The sequence below is a fragment of the Lactuca saligna genome, chromosome 5 (genome assembly GCF_052625555.1).
Source record: "Lactuca saligna cultivar CGN05327 chromosome 5, ASM5262555v1, whole genome shotgun sequence".
In the NCBI taxonomy this organism is placed as follows: Eukaryota; Viridiplantae; Streptophyta; class Magnoliopsida; order Asterales; family Asteraceae; genus Lactuca; species Lactuca saligna.
The window spans coordinates 21,256,642-21,271,147 of NC_136421.1; the positions used below are offsets into that span (position 1 = coordinate 21,256,642).

Below are 14,506 nucleotides of genomic sequence, written 5' to 3' on the forward strand. Positions count from 1 at the left end.
TTTTGACTAGATGTGCCTGATGCAAAAAGGCATTGACTTTTAGGTTGTGTCCCTAAGGATTCGACCCTGCTTCCCTGTGCTATATTTTTAGTGCAACCAACAGTGATAATTTATTTGCTTAATACGTGCGCGACATCGTGTGAACAGAGTCCAAAACCCAAACCATAAGGCTTAATAGTGCAAGGGCTTAACAAATAAGCATTTAATCCTTAAAGACATAACCTTAAACATTAATCTGACTTCCTTAAGCTGAAAAACCATGTAAAGCTACAAACTTTATGCCCATGTATTTCTAAATGAAGCTCTTAAGCTTAAAAAGGACATAATAAGTGACTTAATGCATGAATGTAACCAGTTATCTCATAAAGCATGCACCTTTCTGCTCAAAGAGTCCAATACAAACTCGGATCTGGAATAATAAGCCCTTAAAAAGACTTCACTCTCTCATCAACCCAAAAAGGGATCAAAAGCACAAAAAAGCACAATATGAAGAGATCTAAACATTTATAAGTCAATGTTCAAACTTTAAACCTTAGAAAGCTTGAACAAAAGAAGATGATTCTTGATCCAAAGCCTTTCCACCAAGTAACACAACTTCAAGATCTCCTCTTCCTTCACAAAGACCAAAAATGAGCACCAAGAACTTCTTACTAGCTTAAGAACACCACCAAGAGACTTAAAGATCGTTTTTAGGGTTTTAGTGGAAATGGAGGTTGGTTAGGAGGCCAACCATGAGGACTTAAGGCCTTTATATAGGGTGCAACACCCTAAAAATTAAAGTTTCTCCACTAGCTGCCAACACGTTGCGTAATGGAATAAACACACCGTGTTGGTCCAATAAAGTTCGCGACCTAAAGGCCATCGACACGTCGTGTTATGACACAAACATGTCGTGTCCAAAGAGAATCATGAAGACATTGGAATTAATTTTATATCTGGAATCAAGTGTTACATCAATAATATTTATTTTTTCATTTTATATATTAAGTGACTAAAAAGTAAAAAGTATTTAATAATAAAACTATATTAAAATGTAGGAAAATAACTTGTGCGGATAATTATCTTTTTGTCTTGTTCACATTTAGAAAACTTTATTTTTATTTTTTTACACATTTGACAATTTAACTTGTTAAATGTGTATTATCATTAACTGGTGACAATTATAATATATGAACACATTTAACAAGTTAAATGGTCAATGTGTAAAAAAAATTATCTAAATATGGACAATTTTTATTACAAATTTCTTAAGACTTTTTATAATTTCTTAGAATATTTTATGATATTTTTTCCTATAGGTTTTTCTAATACAATGTTTTAAACTTTACTTATAACTTTTTTTAAACTATTTTTATATTTTCATATGATTTTAATACAAGTACTTTTAAACAAAATATCTTATAAATGTTTGAATTTTTACTTACAAGTTTTTAACTTTTTTTTAAACATATTTATATAATTTTTGTATAACAGCTTTTATGCAATTATTTCTAAACTTTGTTTCACAACATTTTTTTAAAGTGTTTCACGGATTTTGTATGACGATCTAATATTCGTTTTATAACATTTTAAAATACTTTCATTGAATACTAGTTGAAAATGCTCTATTGAAAAAATTAAAAGTTTATAAACTTCTAATTAAAAAGTATTAAAAAGTTATAATAAATTTAAACATTTGCATTATATAATTTTTTTTATTTTTTATTTGTTAAGTAATATTTTCTTTTAATTTTTTTTAAAGACCCTCCATAGTTATTATTAAGTATTTAATTTATTTAATTTTATTATTAGATACTATTTACTTTAAAAACATTGTATATGTTTAAAAGAAAAAAAAAATATATGAGGATATATATATATATATATATATATATATATATATATATATATATATATATATATATATATATATATATATATAAATAATGTTCAAAACAAATAATACAAACAAATATGAAAGATAAAATCGTTATTAAAATGGGAAAAATGATTTATCATGATAATTAATTTTTCATTTTGTTCACATTTAGACAACGTTTTTTATACACATTTAACCATTTAACTTGTTAATGTTTACACATATTACAATTGTCACCTCCTATAGTCGATGATAAATGATCAAATGTGTAAAAAAAATAAAGAAAACGTCAAAAAAGATTAGACTTTCCCTTAAAATGTATATTTTGTCCAAAAATTACACTTTACTTTTCATTAGGACTACTTGTTTGCATTTCAATTCTCAAAACACTTAAAATATCATAAACACACTCTAAATAATTTTCCATTCTTGGAAAAAATGAATGAAGAATAAACAAAATGATATGAAGAGAAGCAAAATGACAAAAGTGATGCTTAAAATTCCCATGCGGTCGCTAAACACCGAAAAAAAAACCCTTTTAATGTATATCTGTGATAATAAAAAAAAACTCAATTAATTCACCTGCAAATTCCATATTGTACCAGTCTCAAGTTTTATCATAGTGTATAAAGTTCATACATCACATTTAATTCACCTGCAAAATCCAGCTACTAATTAACGTTATCGGTTCATCATAAAACCCTAATAAAACTAACTTCATGAATCTCTCTCTATATATACGTTTATTTGCTTGCAATTCAATCATGGATGACCATGAGTTGGTTTCTCTATGGAGGTTTCATTACCTGAGACTGAAAAATGCAGAAGGCCACCATAACCAACACCGGCGGTGGAGCAGGTGGCGGCTGTGGCGGAGATTGATGGTCAAGAAGCGGGTTGGGGTTCAGGTTTCAGGTTTAAGAAAAGTGTTTAGGAGGAGGAAGATGGGGATGAAAGCTAGGGGTTTCAGTACTCTTAAAGTTTCATGGGAGAAAGCTTTGAAGAAGTTGAAGAGTAATCATCAGGTTTACTTGAATCATTTATTTGGTGGTAATTATCTATTCATGCCTGTCATAAATCCATGAAATTCTTTTCAATCAAATTTCGTGAATTCTTTTATTCTAGTTATTAAAACCAATTTCTATTTTCGTGATAATAGAAATTATCAACTATTATCAAATGTATTTTTCTTCCAATTAGAGATGCACAACAAAACCATTCACCCGATTTGTATCCAGATCCGATCCACAATTGAAACCGGTTACAAACTGAACTAGGAAAAATCCAATTAGACCGGTTACAAAATGGGTTATTCCGGTTCACACAACTTTATCCCAAAACCAGTTACAAAGAATAAGATTATGTACAAACTAAATAACATATAGCACTCAAAACAAGCTCATATTCCACTTAGTAAAGCTTAATCCTTGTGTCTATTTGATCCCGACATATAGGGCACAACAGAAGATCTTTCCCACATTCACAACACGTCTGAACAACACAAGAAAATAAAACCATATTATATTCCTTGAAACATTTATTAAATCATTAAAAAAAAAAAAAAACATATACATATTATAAGCAAAAAGAGTCATTGTTGTACCTGGTGTCCACAGCCGAAAGCCATATCTTTCGGGTTGCTTATGCAAATCGGGCAAAGCTGCCAAAATCAAAATTCTCATTCAGATTCAGTCAAATAATAATAATAATAATAATAATAATAATAATAATTTTCGGTTACACAGTATTCGATTCAGTCAAAAAACGACTTACTTGGTTATCAGAAGAGGAACCTCCAGCATAACTTTTGTTGACCGGTGTTGACTTTGCTTGAAACGAGTGTGAAGAGGGTTGGAAGGTAGTGGGTCCCGATGGCTTTGATGATGCACGTGAAGACACCGAACCATAACAAGGTGGAGGAAGAGCTATCCGATCTATGGCTTTTCCTCTACGACCACTGATTCATATATATTCAAAGCAAATGTTGGTTTTGTTTAAAGGGCTAAATGTAAGAAATAACAATATATTTTCATTTATAATAGAAAGAGATGAAAGTTTGATTAACAAAATAAGCAGAAGGTTACCCTAAAATGTTGAGCTCTAATGTCGCCTTGTACTGTGCGGGTATTTCCATCAAGGCTGCAAGAGCAAACTCTGCTTCCTTCCTAGACCGATCGATATTCTTCGACATTATTTCTGTAAAATTCACAAACTAAAATGCAAAAAAAAAAAAGGTTAAATCAATAGAGAATTTAGAAAAAAAAAAAAAGTAACTAACAAATGTAATGACATTTGCTAAAAACTTGCCTGAAAATTGTCAAACGATCGGGCAGGGATATTATCGTCAAATTCCCTCATCATGTCCCAGGGTCCATCTCCAACTCCAACTAGAATTATCGACAACGGGTACTCACTAAAAGTCACGAAAGAAACATTTCAGAAATAGTACCACATGTGCAAAATTACGAAACTAGACATCACGAATAGTACCTAGCTTTCACAATTGCTTCCACGGTTTTCCTCTCCTGTTGACTTAGTTGACCGCGTTCCGTGTCAACGCTTCTCGTGACCTACAACATCGAGTTAGTTAAATTATTTTCTTTAGTGATTGAAATATTTTATCTTTTTTTTTTTTTTTTTCACAGTTTAAACAAACCATATTTTGATATTTCCGAATTACCCAATTTTATTTTAATATCATGGCTAATAATAAATTTACCTGCCCATCGGCTATTATTAATAAGACATGATATTGACCACCACTTTGCTCAACAATAGTAATAGCCATTTCAATAATAGGTGCAAATGAGGTAGGTCCTGTTTAGAGAGATAAAAACAAGATAAATTAACCTTTACAAATATAATAATAATGATAATAAAATAATTACAACTTATAGAAAATAGAATCACCATTAACCACCTGCAAGTCGAAGTTGAGGTACTAATTCTCTGTATCTTCTTAAAACCTCTTCAAATCCATCACAAAATTTGTCATCCGGAAGGAAACTAAAGACTTCTTGATCATGCGTTGAAGCTGAAAAATTATATACATTACAATCAGTGACAGTGATAGAGTGACAGTGACAGTGTCACAGTACATACCATCTCCAAATCCAAAACAAGGAATTAAATTATCCTCATCGAAGGAAGCTAATGTCCTTCCAATTATCGAAATCGCTTCTTCATAAGGGTTCATTTCGTTTCCAATGTGATGCAAGCATCTTCTATGAAACGATCTTGCACCTAAAATTGAAAAAAGTTTGAAATGTCAAGAGATTTATTAGAAATTGAGAAACCCTAATGTTTTAATCGAACCTGTCCATTCGTTGCTTTTGGTGAAATCTACACCGACAATCAAATTTGATGATTCCAAACCCGCACGCGCCAGGGCATCTGTAACCTGTTCTAAGTTGTTGTAGTTATCATCGATTCTTGAATATTTTCTCTCGAGTCTCTTCTTAACTGCGGGAGGTTGATTTGGATAGCTTTGATATGGAGAAGGTGAAGCATACGGTTGGCTCACTGGAGGTTGAGGATACGATGGTTGCGGATAGGCCCATGAATTTGAGGTCGAGCCGTATGATGCATAACGACCTGAAACAGATCTCTTTGAACTTTTGCCACCCATGAACTCAATTCAGTCTTCACGGGTTTTGATTTCTGAAGAATCAATACATACATGCACGAAACAATAAATTAATTTGGGTGAAATATAGTTTACTCTATCAAATCTTGATATCCACGATCAATTCGAGAACGTAGAGTGTAAAGAATGCTACATTTTGACTATTGATGTTAAACTAGCAAGTAGAAACCCAATTCAATGTCAAATTTCATTGTTAAAGAAAAATCAATTCATTGGATTGAAAATTAACATTAAGATCTACAAGAACTGAAGATGGTGTTTAATTTAATTAATAAGAAAATCATAGCAATTTCGATTTTGAAGACCTATAGGTTGACCTTAAAAGGTCATACAGGTCGCTATTTCCTGATTGCTGAGAAAGAAAGCATACTTCAAAAATCAAAATTGACATGATTTGCATCGATAAAATTGAACTTTCGAACAAACCCAAATCAGAAAAGTCGAACATAAGAAGATTTACCTAAGAGAATTGTGGATAGCCTCTTCAAGAATCGGTGAGGGACTGAATGAAGAAAAGATTCGAGCGAAAGTGAAAGTGAAAGTGAAAGTGAAAGGGATATAACAAGGGTTTGTTTGTAGGTGGAAAAGGATTGATAAAATAAACAAAATACGAATGGATTGAATGGGAATCAGCTAACTGGTAGTTAATTTGGGGAAGGTTCCTTCTGGTTGTGTAGGTGAGCTATATATGTTATATGTATATCCTTTTGGTTCAACGGTGCTTATCGGTTATGACGACTATTATCACTGTGTCAACCCGTGAGTCACGGGTCTCGACGTTGATCGACCGTATATTCGGATGAGTGCATTCTTTTCTGTTTGTTAGCGGGCGTTTGGATGGTTGTATGATTGTAACTTAACAAGAATCAATTTTAAATAATGATTCAATTAGATTAGTTAGATGGAGAATTTTAAATGATGATTCAATTAGATTGGTTAAATGGACAACAACATATGTTTCTGATATTTTATGATGATTTGTAAAATTATTTTTGTTTTGAAACATTACAATGATAAATCCTATTATAAATTTTGAAGTTATAACGTAACTATATACATGATTAGTTGTATTTTATTGAGAAGCTTCACAATCCATACTACAAAACTAAAAATATCAAACATGAATGATATTATAAAGCGTTGATTATTGATGCACGTTTTCATTTGTTTTGAAACTTTACATAATACAACTTTTAAATTAACATGTCTTATAAAAAACCGTTCGTTTCTCAAACTTACAAAATCCTTGTTAGATCAACATATATATGTTTCCCTCATATATATATATATATATATATATATATATATATATATATATATATATATATATATATATATATATATATATATATATATATATATATATATATATATATATATATATATATATATATATCCATCCAAAACTTGCATACATTGTGGTTTAAGTGTTGATCTTCTTTCGAAAACATTAGTCAAAAAATTTACATGTGTTTTTTTATTAGCATAAACATTAGTGCATCTAAATATGTTAAAAAGAAATATCCTTAGCCATATCATATCGATACTTAAAACACGTGGGCTCTCTACATTGTACAACATACTTCCAGAAGACCCAGAAAGAATTCAATTATACATTGTGATAAAAGAATATCTCATCTACCATAAATAATGGCATCATGAGACTATACTTAAAAATAATATGAACTCTATTGTTGACATATCTTGGTGTAGACTATCTATGTAAGTATAAGAAAGAGAAAATTATGACATATGTTGCTTTAGATACTTGAAAATTATTTTCTTAACTCAACGCTGTAATCTTTGAAACTAGATCACATTTTTTTCTTTCTTTTTTAACAGTCGGCTAAGAAGCCTTTACGGTTGCCAAAGTGGTTGCCATATGACATGGTAACCGAGAATGGAAGCCTAAAAACCTTCTTAAGTTTCGAGTTTTTGCACCAAAAGGAAAAAAAACGATTTTGGATAAACATGTTTGAAAGTAGCAAACATAGGCTTTTGTAGCATTGTTACAATGGGCAACATATACGAAAGAAGGTTGTTATTATATTTATTTAGAAGTAAACAGAAAATTAATGAGACGTCATTTAAAGAATAATATTGCAATGGTATAAAACTATAAATTGCCGAAAAGTCTACAATTAGAAAAACACAAAACTTTGCTGTAAACCAAGGTAACCCGTTTTATGGTGTAAGGTTTCAAATTACTTTTATTATCACATAAAGCTAATTAATATTAAGAATGTTATTATTATTTGTTCAAAAAATACATATAAAAGAGTTTTTCCTTGGGGAAATTTTAGGATACATGCTTCTTTACCTATTTATTTTTTTGTGATCACGTTTTCTTCATTTTTCGCATCTTTCTAAATCAAAATTCAAAACATGCAATAAGTACAATACAAAACATAGGCCAATATATGCTTTACAAATATGATTTCAGAACAACAATAAAAACTGAACCATGATTTAGTACGATATAAACGATATAATTTAAGAAATATCTTAGTAAATACAACATTAATAATTTTTTTTTTTTTTTACACATCATCCTTTTTTTTTTGGAAAGTGAACGCCTCTAAGAAAGGCTTCGGACCAGCTTTAACACATCATCCCTTGTTACCGCCGCTAATTGTCATATTTATTTCCAATGATCAAACCTGCCATTGTAGACCAGCTTTAACACATCATCCCTTGTTACCGCCGCTAATTGTCATATTTATTTCCAATGATCAAACCTGCCATTGTAGCACATTTGTACCTTAAAAAAAAGAGCAAATTACATGAATGGTTCCTATGGTTTGGAGTAATTTGTGCATTTGGTTTCTAATTTATTTTTTTAACTCGGAAGGTCCCTACTGTTTGTTTTTGTTACGCACTTGGTCCCTAATGTTTGTTTTTGTTACACGCTTGATCCCTGTATTACCCAAAACGACTATTATTTAAATAGAAAAAAATGATGGGGCAGGTAAAGTAAGATGAGAGGGGTGAGGTTGGGGTGTGTTTATTTAAATAGATTAAAAAATCAAGGGTAAAATAGTCTTTTTATATATGATAGAGACCAAACGCGTAACAAAAACAAACAATAGGGACATTCCGAGTTAAAAATATAAATTAGGAACCAAATGCGCAAATTACCCTAAACCATAGGGACCATTCGTGTAATTTACTCTAAAAAAACAAAACCATATTCATCAACGATATCAAAAGCATTATGTATGGAAGAAACAAAACAATCAAACCTGATTTTTACAACCCATGAATGCCTCCTCGACTGGCTGAGTAGGAGAGGATTGTATTTGTTATGAGAAATCAGATTTATGGTTTTTAGAGAGAGAGAGAGAGAGAGAGGAAGAGAGAGAGAGAGAGAGAGAGAGAGAGATTATCGATTTACCAACAACATCAAGCAGTAGATGTTCTTCAGTCGGGTTAAGCTACACTGCTACAACAATGTCAAGCAATGAATGTTCTTGAGAGTGGAAAAGAGTATGGCGTGACGGTGACGTGAAGGTTAACTGGTAGGGCTTAGTAGCGAAGACGGTGACGTGACGATGCAAGGCAATGGTGTTGTTGCTGCAACCGGCGGTTAGGGTTTCTAGAGAGAGGAAGTGCGATTAGGTTTGTGGCAGTTTGCTTCTTGAGAGATTAAACGTAATAGTATCGTGATTAACGATTTCCTTTTTTTTCGCCGGGAGAGGAATCGTCCTTATGTGAAGCATGTCGCGAGGCTGAAGAGACAGGAGATAATCTCCTGGTAGCATGTCCTCTAGTAAAGGTTATTTACCAGTCGATCTACAAGTGGTGTAATATCCAGGCGACAAAATTCCAGTCGGTAAAAAACATGATCGAGTTTGCCTCCAAATGGGGAAATTGCCCAAAAAAAGGAAATCGTTAATCACGATACTATTCGGCACTCTATGGTGTATATGGAGGGCTAGGAACGATAGAATCTTCAACAAAGCTCAATGGCAACCGGTGAAAATTGTTTCTATTATACAGTCTCAAACTTTTAATTGGGTTAAATATTGTGGTGATAAGGCAATGTTAGAATGGAGTATGTGGATTAATAACCCACTAAATTGTAACTGATTAAATGTAACAATTTCGCCTCACTAGCTACTTGCTGGTGGGGTTGATTACTCAATAAAATTGATTTTTACGGGTTAAAAAAAAAATGTCATATTTATTTTTGACCCGAAAGGTATATCGCAATCAGTTTTGGAATAACATCTTTAAGACTTGACAATGATCGTTGATTGGATATAATGTACTCTATTTACCTATTCGATGTTGCATTTAAGGGATAATAATTAATTGTATTTAATACAAACCTACTTATAAAGAACCTATTAAATAACCTAGCGGTAAAGATATGAGAAAACACAAATAAGACATTGAGTTCAATATGGAGATGGATATTATGATTTATTTCCTTGATATAGAAATAGCTACGTAGGGAATTGTAGGTGTGGTATATATGGTAGGATCATGGAAGTTGTAAATTTAAAAAACAATCAATTGAATATCTTACTTCATTATTCCACAATCTTAACTAATGAAATAATAGGTTAAATATGTCTAACTTAGCATGGTTAGTTCATGTTACTTAAAGTATTTTCATTATGCGATACTTAAATCGACTAGTCATTTGTATAATGACGTCATGTTTGTACAAAAATCTTTTACGATTTTAGAAGATGTCAGTTTTCGTGGGAGGGAAAGGGTTTTAGGGCAAGGGCATCGTTGGTGGAAGGGTTGTTGATGAAATGGTGCGGGTCGTTGTTAGTCCAAAAGGCACCTGGTTTTAGGGTTGTGTGGAGAAGATAATGATTATCAAGGTGATTTTTTTGGGGGATTTCTCCATGGAATATTAATGACTAATGAAAAATATTTGTATAGATGATCCTAGAAGTTGGAAAAATTCTCCATGAAGTTGAACATTCAAGAGGGAGTTTGAGAGAATTTTTTGTGGGATGGTCATCAGAGGCAATGGTAAGTTAGGGGTGAGGTGAGTGTTGGGAAATGTTGTAAAACTCGTAGAGTTAACCGATTACTCGTTCGAGTACTCGCTACTCGACCCCTTACCGAGGCGAGTTGAAGCGAACATTGTTGTAAAACTCGGCAAACTCGATGATTAATATGTATAATATACTTAATGATTTATTATTTAACACATACATGTGATTATTACTACATATATATCTTAAATTTTCAATAATTATTCACGAAGTGGGACCATTGTGTGTTTTAGTTTTTGTGTATTCAAATGTATCTAATTTTGTTTTATATTTCAATAAACTTATTGTTTTAACATATGATTTGACATATACAATTGCCCTAAAAATATTTCTACATGAATTACCGAATCTGAGTACTCCCAAGTACTCCCGTGTACTCGCTACTCGATAATCAGTCGAACAGGTACCAAGTAGCGAGTTCGACAACCATGGTGTTGGGTATAAACATATAGTGAAAACACTACCACGTGTAAAAAGTAGTAAAGGGGAAGTAAATGTCGAACTCACAATGAAACAAATTAAAAGCCCAATGCCTTTCTATGTATGACATACTCGATTTGTATGCAATAAAAGTAACCAGCAATGGGAGGGGTTATGTTTGATAAACCTGGATTTACTAAAAACATATTTAGAGAAAAAAGAACTAAGAATTGGTATTCACCGGTATAAAGGAGCGGGTTTCAAGTTATGTCCATTTTTCTTGCGAGCTAAATTTATATCAGTGTTGAATTCAATTAATGTTCTAGGTTGGTAATAAAATACATTAATAAGCTCTAAACACACTTTATTGGGTAGAATGTATAATTAAACGTATTCTTAATAATTACACTCAGAGAGATTAGCAAGGGCGATTGTCATATTATAGTTTAAAATGAAGTACAAACAGTAAACTCCACCAATATTTCTAAAACAGATTAACCAAATAATTAAACTTAATCAGTATGTAACTAAGTTCAAAATATAGACTAAAATGAAGTACAAATTTTAACATTCATACAAATTCTTGAAAAATTTAAACTTTTTGTATATCCCAAAACATTCATTGTTTACAAATTGTTTTCAAAATAATATAACATCAAAGAATCCCAGAAATCATGACATAAAATGTGAGGAGGTGCACGATCAAGCCTTCGCCTTCGCCTTCGCGAGGTCATCCGAAGTACCTGAAACAAAATCCACAACTGTAAGACCGAAGCTTAGTGAGTTCCCCAAAACACTAACGCCATATAACAAAACAATATCATAAATAAACGGTATGCATATAGAGTCTTCAACATGACTGAACTACCTCACTGGGCCTTCAGTATATTTGGCCCACTCTTAGAACCTTCAGTGTGTCTGGACCGCCTCACCAGGCCTTCAGCCTGTCTGGACTGTTTTCCGGGCCTTAGGCCTGACTGGTATGCTCTGATGGGCCTTCAGTCTATCCGGGCCGCCCTGGGTCTGTTGGCCTAGAGCACAAAGAAGGACCGCCTCAACCCACCCGCAATCACACAATCATCACATAAATATCACATGTTAGCTAGCATATACAATAATCATGCAGGCCTTACATGTGACAACCTAAAATTTTTTACCTTTTAAAGTCAAGCCAATCAACCTTAAGTCAGACTCGCTCCTGATATCTTTTAGCACTGTTTAGAGTCTGTTTGAGTGTTCTAAGCCTAGCACATTCAAGGAATGAGTGTTAGGAAGTACCTGATAGAGTCCCTGTAAACATTCAAGCCTTAATCACCACCAAAAGGAGTTCACGGCCACAACACATGAGTTTACGGCCGTAAACTCATGGTTGGCCGTAAACTCCCCCTAAAAGCCTCATTTCCTTCACTTTTCTTTCATTCTTACATTTCCAACTCAAGAAACTTTCATTCTCTCTCAAGTATCGTTGAGTTCTTCATCCTAGATCTTCAAAAACGTAAATGTTTCTTCCATCCTTTAGTTGTTATCCTTCTTAATCATGAATCACCCTTTGATTCCATCCATGAAAATCGTCTTTTGAGTAGATCTTCAAGATCATCAACTTTCACCAAGAAGACCAAGAACACACACTAGTTCTTGGTGGCCGAAAACCCATTTTAAGGCTTCTAAATCGTGAGTATTCTATCCATACACTTGCTACCTAGTAGAATCACTAGCCTAAATACCTGGAAAAATCGATTTGAGGATGATCTCCAGGAGTTTACGGCCGTAAACCCCTTGGTTGTAAATACCAAGGCCGCACACTCCCTATTGTGGCCGTAAACTCCCCTTAGATGAATCACATGTGATTCTAACACCTTGTCCAAGTGTTTCCTAGTCCCTAAAGGTGTTTCTTTGCATGTGGTTACTTCTAAACACTATATTCATGCCAATATATGCCATTATATGTCATTTAGGACTCGTTTGTGTCTCGGGACTTCATTCGTGGAACTTCTCATCCTTACGTGCATATTCGTTTGAATCACCCACATAAGGTGAGTTCATACCCCTATAATGAATCTTTTAAATTGTTTTAAATGCTTTTAGGGGGGATACAAGTTGAACACAATGATCATTGTGTAAATGTTTGTTATAAATATCTTTCAAGAGATTACTTATGTCTTTTATAAGTGATCAGAACATTTCAAAAACTCTTCTTAAGTTATGTTACTTTATTGTTTATAAAACTCCGTTGTTAAAGTACAATCATAACTTAGTAGATAAATGAGTCTTTTCAATAACAGTTCAAGTAAACATGCTAGTAAACTATAGTAGGTATAGTTTAGGGGTTCAATTCATACTAGATGCTAGAACATACAATAAAGAGAAACATGGAGGTAGATACAATGCATGATGACATAGAGAACATACTATAAAGAGAAACAGGGAGGAAGATACAATACACGATAATAGAAGGAACATACTAAGATACTATAACAGAACGAACATACTAAATGCTATAGCAGAAGAACAATATAAGATCTAATTATACCAATAATCACTAACTCATTGTTCTAAACAAATGGTGATAGTAAATTAGGTATACATGATCATATAACTTTAATGTGAATTTACACGGCCTAGCAATTTGTTTGCGGAAGCCATATTTGGTCCCTATAATCTCTTACAGGGAGAGCGTATAGTATGGGTACTATCCATCACATTATGACCTTAATAAAACAAACATGTTTTAAGGTAACCAGTACGTCATGATGTCAATTCAAAAGACAACTGTGTACTTACATTTTCCCATTACTTTCATATTGTGACAGTTCCACTTGAAAGTTAATGCAAACTATTTTCGAGTTAAGATAGTATAAACTAGGGAAAACTTACATCTTTTCAAACTACAAACATAATAGTTGAGTCTAGTACAATCAGTAGTGTAGCACCTGATGGGTTATGAGCATTCTAACACTTCCTAAGTGTACATGCAACCCTAATAACCTTGGATCTATGTTTGTCTAATTATCATGCAAAGTTGAATTCCAAGGTTATATTCCTATCTAGCATACATGAGGAACATTTTTATCTTGAATGAAAGATAGAATAACTTACCTTGTTGTTGATTATGATCCTTGTAACCTTGTGAGCCTAGCACCCCAAGTGTGATGCCTCAAATGCTTCACACAACACCAAATGCAAAGGAGTAAAATTTGAGAGAATCTTACACTTGCAAAAACGGCTCTAGCCCTCTTGTTTCTTAGTGTAGCCGATTTTGGTGGAGGAGATGGTCTTTATATAGTGTGACACATCTAGGGTTACACCATGTAAACCGTAATGTGTCATGGCTCTTCATTTCCATGACCCATGGGTTTGTAACTCCCATTGAGCATCCATGAAGCTTCCTATGGGTTTAACCCAAGTTGATAATCCATGGAGCCTCTTAGCCCACTATACAAGTTATGGATGATTTACAAAATCAACCCATATATTTAATTAGTTATCTTTTGATCACTTAATTAATTCTAAATTAATTCTTGATCAACCTAATTAAATAATACTATTAATATATTAGAACTTATA

The 14,506-nt window shown here is 32.7% G+C and overlaps 1 protein-coding gene across 1 annotated transcript; it reads right to left on the minus strand.

Moving 5' to 3' along the window:
- Positions 1-3,020: 3,020 nt before the first annotated feature.
- LOC145048863 (E3 ubiquitin-protein ligase RGLG2-like) lies at positions 3,021-6,203 on the minus strand. Its single transcript, XM_078997489.1, has 11 exons — positions 5,965-6,203; positions 5,174-5,518; positions 4,961-5,101; positions 4,779-4,892; positions 4,578-4,675; positions 4,349-4,428; positions 4,166-4,271; positions 3,943-4,070; positions 3,632-3,815; positions 3,462-3,518; positions 3,021-3,349 (listed from the first exon to the last, which is right to left on the minus strand). Exons 2-11 carry the CDS (start codon positions 5,484-5,486, stop codon positions 3,269-3,271), a joined length of 1,302 nt encoding a protein of 433 aa, XP_078853615.1. The 5' UTR covers positions 5,487-5,518; positions 5,965-6,203; the 3' UTR covers positions 3,021-3,268.
- Positions 6,204-14,506: the final 8,303 nt, after the last annotated feature.